Below are 15,515 nucleotides of genomic sequence, written 5' to 3'. Positions count from 1 at the left end.
GCTTCTTTTTGACATACGGAGCCTGCCATCCCAGCCCAGTATGGTTTTGGGCTACCATCTTGGCTGCAATCCCAACAGGTACCCTCTTGGACTGGGCTTAGTCTAGTTACACGATCCAGTTGTTAAACGGTGCAGTTTTAGTAGGGTTTGGAAGACTCCACTCCGTGCTTAAACCCCGCTGTTCATAGCTTAAACCAATCTGCTGAATCAGAAACAGAGAAGACAGAGATGGCTTGGCGCTGCGGATCTCTCTCAAGAAAACTGGTTTCCACATCAAGAGCATCACCTGTCCGATCATCCCTCCCGTGCCTCCGCCCGTATGCCCCTCCTCTCGCACCCAGCCTTCGCTCGCGCCGCTCCCTCTTTTCCCTTCCCAAGTAACGTTTATGTTTATGCGTTATAAATGTGTTTCTATATAATTATAAATAACTCGATAATTAAGTTTTTCATTAGCTTGAAATGTTAAATAATTCTTTGTTTTGTCAATGTATGGTAGGACGACGGGGGCATTGGGGTGCGCGCAGTCGTTGATGCCGCTGCACAGTGTCGTGGCGGTGACTCATCTCACCTCCCATATCGCAGCAGAGGCGCGCGCTTGTTGCGAGTTGTCTCAGGGTACCTTTTCCTTTCGTCCTACTTGTCAAGATCGCTAGTTTGTGATATATTTGATGTGCTTTATTTGTTAGTGTTTCTCCGTTGTTTTTTACTTTTTCTTTTTATTTTTTTTTTGTTTTTGTTTAGAATATCATTGAAGGATGGTTCTTTCCCAAAATCACTCGCTTCAATAAAATTTTCATTGCAATGTTCATTTATTCTGTTTAAATTTATTTTATTCAATGCATGGGGAGGTTTCAAGTTTAAATGCCACTCTTACTCCCAATTTCTGCAAACGGTTTATTTTCGCCACTGTGGGCTATCTGCCATCTTGTAACTTATTATTGTAGTTCTAAGATTTGGGTGATATAATTTATGTATGCTTATTATTGATTGAGTTGTTTGTTAAACATCATGCATTTGAATTTCGAACACCCCATACAAGTACAATGAGCATGACCAACAGATTCTAATGCTCTAACGCGAACACCTCGGCATAATGCTCTATGCCTCAGTATGGTAGATGAATACCTTATTACATGAAGCATTTTTATATGTTAGATTACCAAATAAAAATCATAATCATGGTAAAAGGAAAACGAAACGTAGGCCAGAGAACACAGAAGTATGTAAAGAAACAAACCATAAGAACACCATTGCGCGAGAACCATAGAAATTACCACAATTGATGACCAAACAAAGGATGCTTGAACTATCCTGGTTGTATTCTCTAGTAAGATTGTTTGGAAGCATGGTAATGAATAAGAAGACAATGTTAAATACATAACCATTCTGATAGACCCTAGGTGGCTAGGCTTCAACAATGAACATGAGATTTAGACATTTAGTGTCAATAATTGCATATAGATTAGGTGTGCAAATGCATGATGAAGAGGTAGTCACAAGTATTTAGCAATGGTTCGCTAGCTCTTTTCAGGATTGATCTATTTACCGAAGGGGAGTTATCTTTTATGTAGTTTATGAGGCTAGTGCGTCATCCATCAATGTATCTAAGGTAGCTACTTTTTAGTTGTTAAATCACATAGTATATGGTATCATGTCATGTGCTGTGTCTATCAAATACTGTAAGGTTGGGGAAACAATTGTTTGATGTGAATGAAATAACTCTTTGGCATTCTCATCATTGCATGATGTTGAAAACCATAATTATAAAGCATATATTTCGTGATGTGTCTTTGTAAACTGAATGTGGAACATTTTCTCAAATGGAAAAGTTTCTGTATTTTTTTCATATTTTCTGGCCTGGGAACCTGTTAACCAGTGAAATGGCTTGAGGGCTTTTAGGCTGTGTTTGGGAGTGGAATTTCATGGTTTTTCATTTTTTGGGTGTTTTAATAGAGCTGATAATTGAAGTTTTGAAAAAGTTTTTTGTGGGTTTTAAAAAGCCAATGAAAAACCATGTGAAGTGAATTATTAATATTCTAAAAAATCCCTCCTTTATATAACCGAATTATCAGGGCTTTAACAAAACCACTCACTCGTATCCCTCTTGCAGCTATCCCTCATGACTTTGACAACTCTCTCCTCTCCCTCTTGCAGTAGCAGCGACATTCGGCGCTTTGAAAAATTACTGAAAAACTAATGAATTAAAATAAGGGTATTTCAGTCTCTTACTCTTTTATAAACCACTGTAAATCCGTGAACCTAAAACTCACAAGTATGAGTTCAGTTTTTTTTCAAAACCCATGTCAAAACCCATCAAAACCGAACCCGCCAAAACCCTTCATAAACTGATCTTAAAAACCCATCAAAACCCATGCACTGAAGATTATTATTAAACTGATAATTCTCGGCTCTACAATTACTTTGGCCTTCTTGTTTGATATTAGTTTATGTTAGTGTTATCCTTGTATGGATATATATGAGTGTCCTTTGTTGAAGTAATTACTGATTTCTTGTGTGCTGTAGGTACTTAAGTTCACTGCTGGTGCTTCATTGACAGGGTTAGATGCTCGTCTTTTGGGACTGTTTTGAAGGATTCGTGTAAGCTGTTTATTTATTATTTTTGTTTCAAACAAATTCGTCATAATTCTCATCTCAATGGGAGGAGGATGTTGCTACTTACTTCACATTAGGATTAAATAGATAGATACTGTTTTTTTTAGACTTTCAGGTTCTTCTTTGCTATATTAGGCAGGTGACTAGGATGGGTTTGGCTCTTGCCTTCTCAAATAAAATCATGGGACGTCTTGGTTGATAACTTGATATCTATAATGTTGCTGCGGTCTTTGACATTTTCAATCAATCGCCAAACCTTAAATGGCACACGAAATCTATCTTTGATATGCATCATGGAATCAATTTTTATGCTTGTTGAAGCCAAGAAAAGTCGATGTACGATGTTTTTTCAATTGGTTTATTTGGATAGTGAACAAATTTGACTGAGGTGAGGTCTCTCTCTTTCCAGTAGCGCTGTTGTTTAATTTACTAACATCACGCTTACTAAATGATTTGAACTCACTCTTGTATGAGAATGATGGCTGCTTGGATGTTTGTAATGGATTGTTACTGGATACAACCTGCTCAACTTTGCGCATTGCCCTGTTGGTTATGTTACCCATTTTTTACAACTTGATGAAATTGCCCTTGAATTTGCAGAATGTAAAGCATGAAAATGAATGGTTTCAGGCTACCCATAGCTGTTATAGAATATGGTTTTATATCCTGTCTAGTTTACCACACATCACAGTTGGAATTAAGTTACTTTTTTCTGTGTGTTATCCTGAGCTTTTATTCTCAATCTACAAGGTCTAACCTTGTAGATATAGCTGAATCACAGAGTAGGGGCAGACCTTTAAGCATTTCTTAGAAACTGCACAAAAGTCACCAGTAGTTTAAGGTGACACTATATGTAATGCTTGGTCACAATGGGCTATACTGCTATAGCCTATAGTGTGTTTAAACTCTGACAGCACTCTGATCCTGTCCATTAAATCCCTGTAGTTTTTTTCTCTCGCATCTCCTACTTGTTGGGAACAAAACATGGGCCTTCTCTGACAGTGTCTTGGTTATCTAATTCTCCTCCAAAGGTAGTAGTTAGGTAGCAGACCAGCTCCCTTTGTTCTTGACCGCTCAATTGGTGTGTGGAAAGTTCTTTGATATGAATCTTTATTTTGACCGTGATGGTACATAATAAAGAGTGACTATTTCCAACACATACTTGTGCATTGAGCGTCTTAACGTAACCATGTTAGTGAATGTGTGTGCTATCCTGAATAATGTTAGGGTCTGAACCATATGAGAAAATTGACTGAGTTGAGTTTTTATTTAGATTTGAGTAGGTTTTACCTTATCCTCCGGTCTGTATTAACTTTCTAACAGTTTTGTTAAACCAAAAAAGGAATTGATTAGCTAGAGAGGACATCACTGTTGTCCATCAATCTGATGAGTTCCATAACTACAAAGGATGACAAGCCAGTGATGAGTCACTTTCTTGCAATTGAACTAACTACGTAGCTCCCTTCATATTCTCAGAAAATCAATCTTGCTAGCCGAAGCACCATCCATGAATTTAAGAATATGTCGGAATAAGCTAACAAAATTCCCATTTGTGCTGATTATAGGTTTTAAGATTGTAACTATTCTTCTGATGTATGTAGTTATCTGTGTGTGTTGCTTTCATCTAGGATGTGTTGGGCATCTCTCTCTCGAATCAGCATTTCTTGGGGAACTCTAGTTGGAGGTTGCTTTTGGATATCTGTCAACAAGTGCTTTGATTTTTGATACCCTGTATGATAATGACCCGAGATGCATATATGTTTCAGAGCATTATATGTTTATATTATCTGTGCGTAACCTTGTAGGCAGTTGACTGAAAGGCAAGGAAAGATCTGTTCATGGTTTGGATTTTAGCATTTTGTAATATGTTGGTACCAAGTTATTTATTTAATTTATCCAAAGATCATTGAGTGGCTAGTTATTTTATTTGGATACGATCTCTACTAGATTGGCTTATTATGTGAACCTAATTGATAGGACAAGTGGAATTTGTAAGATCTGACTCAGCATTCCAGACACCACAATTATTTTATCTCAAAGAAGCTTCAGCATCAAAGCTGCTTTCGTCACAGCATATATGTGGGAAAAACTGAGGTTTGTACTCTGAAATCTGAATTATTATTAGTATTATTAGAACAGCCTTGATTCTCAGAATAAGTACTAGTGGTTCTCAATGCACTTCTCCTACTGTACATATTCACTGCCCACTACATGAAGACACTCCCATAGATCCTCCTGTTTTTAGAATGGGAACCCAAGTGGAAGTAGACAACTACCTTTGTCTTGTCTTTTATCACCATTATTGCCAGTAACTGGGGCCCTCAGTTTTACAAAAATAGTAGTTTGTCATATTCTTTGATGAAACTAAAGTTGAAAGATGTCATTCTAGTCCTACCTCTTGAAGGAGTCTTAACATTCACTTAAAGTCTTCTTCTTTTGATTAAAGTACCTACTACTACTTTTCAGGTTGTTTCTTCTTTCTTCCTTTACTAGTAAGAAAAAGAAAAGAAAGTGGAGTACGATGACTGGAGTTATTGTACTCTTAACAGTAGCTCTTAACTATATGTGCCTAGTCTTTTAACCCATTTCAGACACCCAACTCTACTAGTGGTCCTTGTTAGCTTGCAGTCCAGTATGGGAGGTTCAAAACTACAGTATGGGGCAAATGGGACAGAGAGTATGTGGTGTCTAGGACCATGTTTGATTGGTAGCTAAATCAATTCAAGGTGTTTATGTGTGATATGTTGATTGGAGAACACAAGTGTTACATCTTGTCTAGGTTTAATCTTGTGTTGTAATCCATCCTAACAGAATCTTATTTGTTGATGTTGTAGAGAAATGGGGGAAAGGGTGAAAAAGATGAGTTAGTGGAATCCTAAGCTTGAGAAGGCCAACACTTTTAGTTGACATAAGCATTGGCTTCTTGTGTGTTTTAGCATCACTAGTTGGGAACAGCAGATAGATTAGTGATTTTTAATAATATCCCTTCCCACTTTGTCCATTATATTCCTCCCTATTTAGGAGCAGACACCACAAATTCTTCAACCCCCCCCTGAGAAACTTCCTCAATTATTCCATCCAAAGCCGAAATGGTTTCCCAGATTGAAGAAGGAGAAGCAAAAGATGTATCAATCAACAACAATCGGGATGTTGAATCAAAAACTCCGAGCAACGACGAAAACCGAACTGGAGAAGATGATCTGAGGGATTGGTTGAGTCTAGGCCTCAACAGAGATGAGATTCCCACTGAAGGAGACTCTGATATTCCTCCATCAAAACCTGCACATAACAAGGTGTTCTCATGTAACTTCTGCATGAGGAAGTTTTACAGTTCACAGGCCTTGGGAGGTCACCAGAATGCACACAAAAGAGAAAGAGGAGCTGCTAAGAGATTCCACTCTCAGAGAATGATGATGACATCAATGGGATTTCCTTTCAGATCCGTGTCGGTCCGGTCGTTAGGGGTCCAACCTCACTCACTCCTGCACAAGCCAAGCAGAGAAGGGTCAAGTGTGGTGGCAAGATTTGGTGATTCCAGTACAGGATTTGGTATGGCATGTACACCCTTCATGCTTGAGGACGCCATGGATTTGATTTGGCCGGGAAGCTTTCGCGTCGACAGATTACCAAAAGAACCATCAGATTTGCAAAAGCTTGATTTAAATCTTCGGTTGTAATTGTGCTAATCATGACTTCTTTTTTTACTCCCGTTTGCTATGTATGTAACAAGTCTATGTGCTCATCCATCAAATAAAGAGACGAATTGACGTTCGAAAGCCTCAGGAGATGGTTCCTCCATTGCAGTAACAAAGAGATTGATTTGATTTATAAGGAGATCATAGAATGCTCATCTGTCCTTTGATATGGTGAAATATCAAATTGAGAAACAACTCTCGTGTACAAAACTTCGCACTGAGGAACATATTGGATGTACGTAAATCTTCTCGCACGTTGTTCCCCTCCAAAAGCCTATCACGATAGACAATAAAAAAACAGAAGACCAAGTAAAAAAAAAATCAATCAATGAGAAATTAGAATTAATCGTCCACCTAAAGCAAACCTGAAAGCTAATTAGAGTTGAGGACTTTGAATTGGATGTCCAATTCATGAGCCTTTTAACGTGCTGGGCCTTTGGCTTAATTGGCCTATATTAAGAAGATGATTCATCGCCTTATAAGTAATTTGTCAAATCCAACTATAAATTACTTACCTTTTTTTTTTCTTTTCTTTTTTTTTAACTATTTAGATGGTATTATGACTTAATTAACATATTCAAGAAGATTTTGTTACCAAAAATAGATGCATTAGGCTACAATTGGGCTGCTTCAAGCAACAGTGGCCCGATTTAATAAATTGGACTGCTAGTTTTTGGGCTTGGCTCGATGATTGTTGTTAGTCTAGTGGGCTCAAGTACTCAAGCTGTCTTTCATTTCCTGTGTTTGTTGTTTGTACTAGGCTACTAGCAAATAGCAACTACCGATCGAGTGTGCTGAAGGCAACGAAAATGGCTTTGACGGCAGAGAGGTCGTGACTTGTGATCTACGGCAGAGAGGTAGTGACTTGTGATGGGATTGACGGTATAGAGAGAGTCTTAGAATCAAGGAAAACCAATTCTAGAATGAGAAATACTTGAAACTCCCAAAAGACCCCATTAATGTAGAGTGTTTGATGTCAGTTGGCCTTAAATATGTGTTTAACTATTTATAATTAATAACTATTTTAATGTCATGTAAATTTAGGATCTTTTTGAGGTTACATTTTTGGATGTAGTATTACTCTTCTAGAATTTTGTTGGCGAATAACACCAAAGTCAAATAGCAAGATAGAGTCAAAGACTAAATAAATGGGTATTTTTTTGGGAGACTAGTATTTGTTTAATGTGTTTTTGTTATTGAACATCAAAGTCAAACTAATAAATTATAAATAATATATAAACTAATAATATATATACTATCCGATGGTTTTCGAAAACCTACCAAAACTCGTTCTCCAATCCGTTAACTAATAGGTATACCAGATTGATTGGGAGTTAAATGAGTACCCTCCCAATACACATATTTTTGACATGCCAAGGCTAGAAGGTGAATTTTGACAAAATTTAGAAATTACCTAGACCTTTACGTTTAATTGTGGAAATCTTTTTTTTTTTTTTTTATAACGGTCAACTGAAAAGTGATGAAAATTGGCAACCGACGACCGGCTTATTTGGCGGGCTACCTAATGAAATCCCAACCCAGTCAAAGTCTCATACATTCATACCCTGTAATTACACAGGAAAACAAGAAAGAAAAATAAAAAATTGAAAAGTAGACAAAATCAATAAATCATAACATATTAGCCGTAAGAATAATGCTTGAGACCCTCTAAAAAGTGATCCCAAAAGATCCCCATTAATGTGGAGTGTTGGATGTGAAGCAGACCCTATATATATATTTTTAATCAATGACTATTTTAACGCCACATAGATTTGGGGATTTTTGGGATCAAATTTTGCGGTCTCTAGCATTGTCTTAGCCGAAAATAGAAAGATAAAATATGTAATGACGAAAATGTCCAACACTCCAGCTTCGCTGCCGAAGCACCATGAAATAGAATATCACTAGTTTTTTACAAAGAAAATTAAAATCGGCAGAGAATAAGCGAAATCTGAGTGAGTTGGTAACAGTTTTTTTCGGAGAGAGACGAGCGGAGACCCATCTGGCGATCTCCTCTGGTACTTGACCATTCGCTGCGTTCAGGTACTGTTTCTGTCTCTGTTTCTCTAACTTTGATGCATCTAGGGTTTGTGTTTTACCTTTCTTATTTAGTTCTTGTTTTTCAACTTGATTGCGGAGGCGGCTCTATCAACTGTGTTTTTTTTTTTGGTCTCTCGAATGTAAATATGCTCTAATTATTCATAATTAGAGTCCCATGTCTTGTTCTATATTCTTAATTTTCTCTTACCGTGACTGTAATTATTTTTCTTTTGAAATTCAAGGTGTTATCTTCTTGTTTAGTGTCGTGGTTTTATGGGGAGATGAAAAGGTGTAATCTTAATTTTTCCATATATGCATCTCTGATTTGTAATTTGCCTGGCCTTTTTTTTATGATGGATTTGATTAGTATAATGAATGGCTTCCCTATTATTGGCACCTGTGGGACTCTATCCCTATCTTTGTGCTTCATGAGGCGGTTACAGTAAAATGGCTAATTTCGGAAAGTTGTTGTTGAAGGGGAAAGTGAGAAATGGGATTATTATTTGGTAAGCTTTAAAAATTTTACGCATCTGTTGATGAAAACTGGAAATATAACTAAAATTGTGTTAAAACTTAAAAGTCAAAAGGCATGGAAACGAAAATGAAAATGAAAATGAATGATGCCATTTGACGAAAGTGTTGCCTTGAATGGTTGAGTGAAGAAAACCTTTGCATCGAACTGCACAGGAGTTTTAGGAAGAGAAACATATCTGGGAAAGGAAGAGTTCTCTTGGAAGTTAGAAACATGAAACGATAGTGAGAGGAAAACTGCCGCTTCCATTTTAAAATTTTTATGTTATGAAGCAGAGTTATATATTTGACAATGAAAAGGTAGACCTCTTACATTAAATAGACCGTCGTAGAAAGTGCCTCACCCCAGAATTCTGGCGGAACGGAAGATTCCAGAAGTTAAGTGTGAACCACATCGAGAAGGTGGTGATTCTTCCGTTCAGCCACACCATTGTGTTAAGGAGTGTATGGACAAGACCTTTGTGAAAGAATCCCCCTTATTCTGCAGATAAGCATGGAACTCATGAGACATATTCACCGCCAGAATTAGATCTTAAGATCTTAATTTTGGTGTGGAATTGTGTGTCAATAAGTGCCAATTACTTTTGAGATGCGTCAAACACTTCAGATTTGGACTTCAGGAAGTAGATCCAAGTAAAACGACTGAAGTCTTCAATGAATGTTATAAATTACTTATATTTTGTACGAGGCACAATAGGAGCAATACCCCGGATATTGCTATGAATAATGCCAAAACACGATGTCGCAGATGATACTGAAGTAGTAAATGGGAAACCTTTGCTTACAGTAAAATGGCTAATTTTGGAAAGTTGTTGTAGAAGGGAAAAATGAGAAATGGGATTATTATTTGGCAAGCTTTAAAATGTTTGACGCATCTGTTCGGGAAAACTGGAAATAGAACAAAAAAATGAGTTAAAAGTCAAAAGGCATGGGAATGAAAATGAATAATGCCATTTGACGTGCTACATAAAATGTTGCCTTGAAAGGTGGAGTGAAGAAAACCTTTGCATCGCAGTGAACAGGAGTTTTTTGAAGAGAAACATATCTGGGAAAGGAAGAGATCTTTTGGAAGTTAGAAACATGAAATGGTATTGAGAGGAAACCTGCGGCTTCCATTTTAAAAATTTTATGTTATGAAGCAGAGTTATATATTTGACAACGAAAATTATTTGTCGATTCAGCCTGAACATATAAGATTGGCAAACTTCCTAAACAATCAGCATCTGGTTTTATTTGCATTGGATGTTTGTCATTCTATATGTATAACATTTTGTTTTACTATTCTGTTTCTTCTAGTTTTCCTATTGTTGAGGCTTTTTAAATCTTTTGATGTCGCAGTCGCAGGTACAATGGAGATATCATTGTTGAAAGCCCTTCTTAATAGTATCTCCACCTTTTCACATCTATCATCTTTCGACAACATAAAATCAGACCCAATGCAGAGGTGTTACCAGAAGGCAGGAGATATATTGAAGTTGTTGAGACCCATGCTTGATGCCATTGTTGATTCTGAAATAGCTTCTGATGTCATGCTCAACAAGGCATTTGAACAATTAGGTCAATCTGTTGATGAGTTGACGGAGCTTTTCAGAAATTGGCAACCATTATCGAGTAAAGTTTATTTTGTGAGTCAGAAACTATATTTTCAGTTAAATTTTGTGGTTTTGGAACGATTTGATTTCTCTCACAAATTTTACATTAAGAAGTAAAGCATTGTCATGCTTATGTCTGTTGGATTATTTCTAAATTTCGTGCACATTTTAGTTTTTTCTTAGAGTTGGTAAATTCCCTTTAATGATGGGATTAGTATCTCATCGAGATGTTCTTGGCAAATGTTATTTTGACCGTTAATTATGGTAACATCATGTGAATGCTAATAGGGATGTTATGGACCATCTCATCTTCATCTGTTCTCTATTTAGTCCATGTTTTTAAGTCAAGTTTATCCGTTCTTACATGGTCCATTCACATTAGTCTTTGTGTTAAGTTTTTGTTTGGAGGTGCTGTGGTACTTAGTGATCTATGAGGCATCAACTCGGGTGTCGATGGTGGCCTCAACTTGCTGAAGTTGATGGTAGTAATGTTGGTGAAAGTTGTATTTGACTCCTTCGGTGGCACCAATAAGCTGCTACTAGTAGCAGCAGACCTCCCCGTGCTGGAGAAGTTGCAAAGGCAAAACTTTGGCGATGGACATATGTCGATGGCTAATGATGACAATGCTGTGAGGCTACTGAAGATATAATGCTGTAGTGGTAGAATTGACACAATAAGTGAAATCAAGGACTGCTGCACTTTTTATTTGTTTACTGTTGTGGAATCTTGATGAATATTTCTGTGGCCGGTGAGTAGGGAATAGGAGAGTTAGTAGTTCCTCAGAGCTGTTACAAAGTGTGAGCTACAAAATCCCTCTGTCTTTCTTTTAGTTACTAGTGAAGCTACTCAACCTTGGCCCTCATCTGACTTAGTCATTCCTGGATGTATCCATCTGTTGAAGTTGATGAGGTCAAAATTTCCATCACTATTCAAAGGCATTCATCAATATCATATTGTTCTTGTTGTAGTTGTCACTGTCTACTCTTTCAACTGTGAAGCATTCCATTTATCATTATTATTTTCAGATGCCGGTAACTGGAAGTGCATGCAGCACTTCATTTCATCATTGTTGTGTTGTACTAGTAATCTTCATCCATTTTGCTTTATGTGTCACTTGAGCTGTGATGAGATATATGTCTTCAGGAGTTTATATTACCTTTAGGTGGTATACACCCTCATTTACTCCTGTTATATTTAGTCCCTGCCGGAGACTGGTCTCCAAATGAACTTTCTAAAATTTGTTCTTTTCCAGGGAACACATCATTTTCCTTTCTTTTCTTTCCTTTCTTTTTTTTTTTTTTATAGCTTTTCTAAACGTTAAATTAATATATTGGCAGCACTTCCTCGTAGGGAACCACCAAGCTCAAGCTCACTTCGCAGCATTGATTAGGAATAAGACAAAAAGATCATAACCAAAGCAAAACTACCTGCGCAAGTCATTGCCTCTTCGATCGAGAATGTCTTGATTGGATTGGCATGGCTGTCCCCCTTTTGTAACAGTAGAAGAGTCAGATTAATGCACGAAGAGGGTGTCACATAGTTGATTCTAAAATAACTTAGCAACTTTTGAAGAGTTTGTGGCTTCAGATATTTGTGCAAAACCTCCTTTTTCCTGTGGTCTTAACCTTCTTGAGACAATAACTTCTCATCAACACTTAATTTTATTTTGTGGGAGAGAGGGTGTATAATCATGGAATATCTTATGGTTTATCACGGTACAGCACATCCTTTATTTATTTCCTTATTATGAGGTCCTGGTTTAATTTTCCATTCTGGATCTAGAAATTATTATTTATTAGGTTAGGAGTGAACTTTGAGTAGGAATCTCCATTATTTTTGACCAATAACTCCGCATGCATGCATTCATTCTTGTTGCTTCACTTACCTTAGCTAATGATGAAATATCTCCTTTACCATACTTTTCCGGAAACCTTACAGACATTTAGACGCTTTTGGTGTTGGAATGCTTATTTTATAGTCCTCACCTTGCTGACTTATACATTATGCAAGAAAACTTGTTCCTTTGACCGCTTAATCTTTTGCATGTTGTAGGTGATGCAAATTGATTCATTATTGGCGAAGATTCAGACCTCTGGCCTGGATATTCTTCAGCTATTGAAATCGTCCCATCAAAATCTTCCCGATGAATTAAGTTCCTCTTCTCTTGAGGTACCTTGCTTGGCAAGTTTTTGTTGGAAGTTTTTGCCATTTTGAGTATGTTATTTCGTGATGCAGTATGGATTGTTTAGAATCAATTGCAAGGCTTTTGATTTGATTAATATGTTAGGATTGTGCGGGAGCTGAATTTTTTTATTGTGGCTAACTATTGCCACCACTTAATTGCAGCACCGCATACAAAAAATTAAGCACACAGGATATGAACAAGTGTCGTCAATTATAAAAGAAGCTTTAAGGGATCAAGTAGAGGGTATTGGACCAAGCTTGGAGGTCTTGGTGAAAATTGCTGAGAATCTCAGCTTGAGCTCAAACCTGGAGACTCTTATTGAAGCTGCTGCCCTTGAAAAGTTGAAGGAGAATGCTGAACAAATTGAAAAAACATCAGACGCTGAGATTATCGATCAAATGATTGGTCTCGTGACTCGCATGCATGATCGCCTTGTCACAATAAAGCAGTCGCAGAGCTGTAGCCCTGTTCCTATTCCTGCTGACTTCTGTTGTCCTCTTTCCCTTGAGTTGATGACAGATCCAGTTATTTTGGCATCTGGGCAAACCTATGAGAGGGCTTTTATTAAAAATTGGATTGATCTTGGGCTTACTGTCTGTCCTAAGACTTGGCAAACACTGGCTCACACCAATCTCATTCCTAATTACACGGTAAAGGCACTAATTGCTAATTGGTGTGAGTCCAACAATGTGAAGCTGCCAGATCCCTTGAAGTCTATGAGCTTAACTCAACCCTCTCCACTTCTCACACATGCTGACTCTGGACCACCTAGGGATTTACTGATCTATTCTAATGCCAAGGGTAACCAGCCATTGTCATCTGAGTCAATTCGATCCGGAAGTCCTTCTGGTAAGCGTTTGATTTCCTCTGCTGGAACTTATGAAGGAGCTTCTCCACGTCATCCCCGCTCTACTTCCGAGGGTTCCTTGTCAGGTGTAAATGGGAATGGATTGGGTTTGGATATTGATAGACTGTCACTAAAAAGTTCTGAAGACAAGGCTACTGAATCAGAAGCAAGGAGCATGGAGTCAGTTGGTGAAAAGTCTCCGTCACCATTGAGAAACGACTCTTCAAATACTTCTGGACGTTGTGAGCCTTCTCAGAGCCATAACAGAACCATGTCAGCTTCCAGCACGCTTTCAAGTGCTGATCTCAACGAAGGAATGTCAGTGGATGTCAATGGGACTTCAGATGTATCAAATCATCATACTTCTTATAGCAGTGATGCTTCTGGGGAGGTGAAAGCCGAGCCACAGGTTGCTGGTGCCTTGAGCACTCAACGGAGGGAACCTGAGGTACCCCTCCGTTTGGTGGAGACACGAATCAGAAGTCAGCCAATATGGCGCCGGCCATCGGAGAGGTTTGTTCCGAGGATAGTTTCATCCCCAGCTATTGAGTCGAGGGTAGATCTTTCTGGTCTTGAATCTCATGTTGGGAAGCTGGTTGAGGACTTGAGGAGCACTTCGGTCGATGCTCAAAGAGAGGCAACTGCTGAACTCAGGCTACTTGCGAAGCACAATATGGATAACAGAATTGTAATAGCAAACAGTGGAGCCGTTAGCTTGTTGGTTAATTTGCTTTACTCATCAGATGCAAAGATTCAGGAAAATTCGGTCACAGCGCTCCTTAATTTGTCGATTAATGACAACAATAAAACTGTTATTGCCAACGCCGAAGCTATTGAACCTCTAATTCATGTCCTTAAGACAGGAAGCCCTGAAGCCAAGGAAAACTCGGCTGCCACTCTCTTTAGCCTCTCTGTGATTGAGGATAACAAGATTAGGATTGGAAGATCCGGAGCCATTGGACCTCTGGTTGATTTACTGGGAAATGGAACTCCAAGGGGCAAGAAAGATGCTGCTACAGCGTTGTTTAACTTGTCAATATTTCATGAAAACAAGACCCGGATTGTGCAAGCTGGGGCTGTTAAGCACCTTATTGAATTGATGGAACCAGCGGCTGGGATGGTTGACAAGGCAGTTGCAGTTTTGTCTAATCTTGCTACAATTCCTGAGGGTAGGACTGCAATTGGTCAGGAGCGTGGGATTCCTGTTCTAGTGGAGGTGGTTGAGCTGGGTTCTGCCAGAGGGAAGGAGAACGCTGCTGCTGCTCTATTACATCTTTGCACAACCAGTGGTAGGTTCTCCAATATGGTTCTTCAAGAAGGCGCTATCCCACCTCTAGTGGCATTGTCTCAGTCTGGCACCTCAAGGGCCAAGGAAAAGGTATTATTCTTGATGATATTCTATATTTCTTATTCTCTCCATGCTGTGTTCGAAAATAATTTTTCTGTTCTTGCAGGCACAACAACTTCTTACCCATTTCAAAAATCACCGACATGGTAATGCGGGCAGGAACTGATTTTAGGAAAGCAACCCAAAGTGTCATTGAAGATTTTGAGTCAACTTTTATACATAGAGTGTGTACATTTGATCTTACATAGTGCAAATGAAAGGGGTTTTTTTTTTAATTATTTGTAGAGGTAATTGATTGTGGAGGATTTGATTGAGTCCTCTTGTGAAATACTCTTCTTTTTTTTAAATATTAAATGTGGAAAGGAGAAGTTCCATTTGTGAGTGTACCATTTGTGAGCTCAGGGAAGATTGATGATTGAATTTATGTGTTTGATTTCATGTCCTAATTTGTCTCTTTCTGCAAGCCTGGTTTATTTTCGTCACATAAAAGTTTTGTAGGAATTTCTACTTCCTAATTTTTGGATGATAGAGAACGATAGCCGAGTGAACCTTTTTGGACAGTCGAGTGAATTTGAACTTGGGTTGTCAAGTCAGGGTGCATCATCTTGGAGACAATTAAGACTGAATTGAAACTCATGCACGTAAGTCCTATATGTGGGACAA

At 38.2% G+C, this 15,515-nt stretch overlaps 2 protein-coding genes across 3 annotated transcripts; both read left to right on the top strand.

The window, feature by feature from the left end:
• Window positions 1-361: 361 nt before the first annotated feature.
• LOC119997201 (zinc finger protein 7-like) lies at window positions 362-6,453 on the top strand. Its single transcript, XM_038844068.1, has 5 exons — window positions 362-377; window positions 497-615; window positions 2,524-2,598; window positions 4,591-4,707; window positions 5,635-6,453. The coding sequence occupies exon 5, from the start codon at window positions 5,703-5,705 to the stop codon at window positions 6,288-6,290; it is 588 nt and encodes a 195-aa protein (XP_038699996.1). The 5' UTR covers window positions 362-377; window positions 497-615; window positions 2,524-2,598; window positions 4,591-4,707; window positions 5,635-5,702; the 3' UTR covers window positions 6,291-6,453.
• Window positions 6,454-8,193: 1,740 nt separating this feature from the next.
• Window positions 8,194-15,276, top strand: LOC119999211 (U-box domain-containing protein 4-like). 2 transcript variants are annotated; one of them, XM_038846687.1, is made up of 5 exons: window positions 8,194-8,351; window positions 10,218-10,504; window positions 12,525-12,641; window positions 12,819-14,882; window positions 14,959-15,276. In XM_038846687.1, exons 2-5 carry the CDS (start codon window positions 10,229-10,231, stop codon window positions 15,016-15,018), a joined length of 2,517 nt encoding a protein of 838 aa, XP_038702615.1. In that variant the 5' UTR covers window positions 8,194-8,351; window positions 10,218-10,228; the 3' UTR covers window positions 15,019-15,276. The 2 variants fall into 2 exon arrangements, with proteins under 2 accessions (XP_038702615.1, XP_038702620.1); XM_038846692.1 differs by having other exon boundaries at window positions 8,198-8,351; window positions 10,224-10,504.
• The last annotated feature ends 239 nt before the right edge of the window (window positions 15,277-15,515 follow it).

This window comes from Tripterygium wilfordii, chromosome 1, assembly GCF_013401445.1.
Source record: "Tripterygium wilfordii isolate XIE 37 chromosome 1, ASM1340144v1, whole genome shotgun sequence".
Lineage (NCBI taxonomy): Eukaryota > Viridiplantae > Streptophyta > Magnoliopsida > Celastrales > Celastraceae > Tripterygium > Tripterygium wilfordii.
Note: the sequence above shows the minus strand (reverse complement) of the source record. Positions and strands in the feature narration are given on the sequence as shown.

What these genes read in the sequence shown, in the direction of transcription:
- LOC119997201 (XM_038844068.1), top strand. Translation starts at nt 5,703, where the DNA reads ATGGTTTCCCAGATTGAAGAAGGAGAAGCAAAAGATGTATCAATCAAC.
- LOC119999211 (XM_038846687.1), top strand. Translation starts at nt 10,229, where the DNA reads ATGGAGATATCATTGTTGAAAGCCCTTCTTAATAGTATCTCCACCTTT. An exon ending in TATCGAGTAAAGTTTATTTT is followed by an intron (nt 10,505 to 12,524) that starts GTGAGTCAGAAA and finishes TGCATGTTGTAG; the next exon opens with GTGATGCAAATTGATTCATT. An exon ending in CCTCAAGGGCCAAGGAAAAG is followed by an intron (nt 14,883 to 14,958) that starts GTATTATTCTTG and finishes CTGTTCTTGCAG; the next exon opens with GCACAACAACTTCTTACCCA.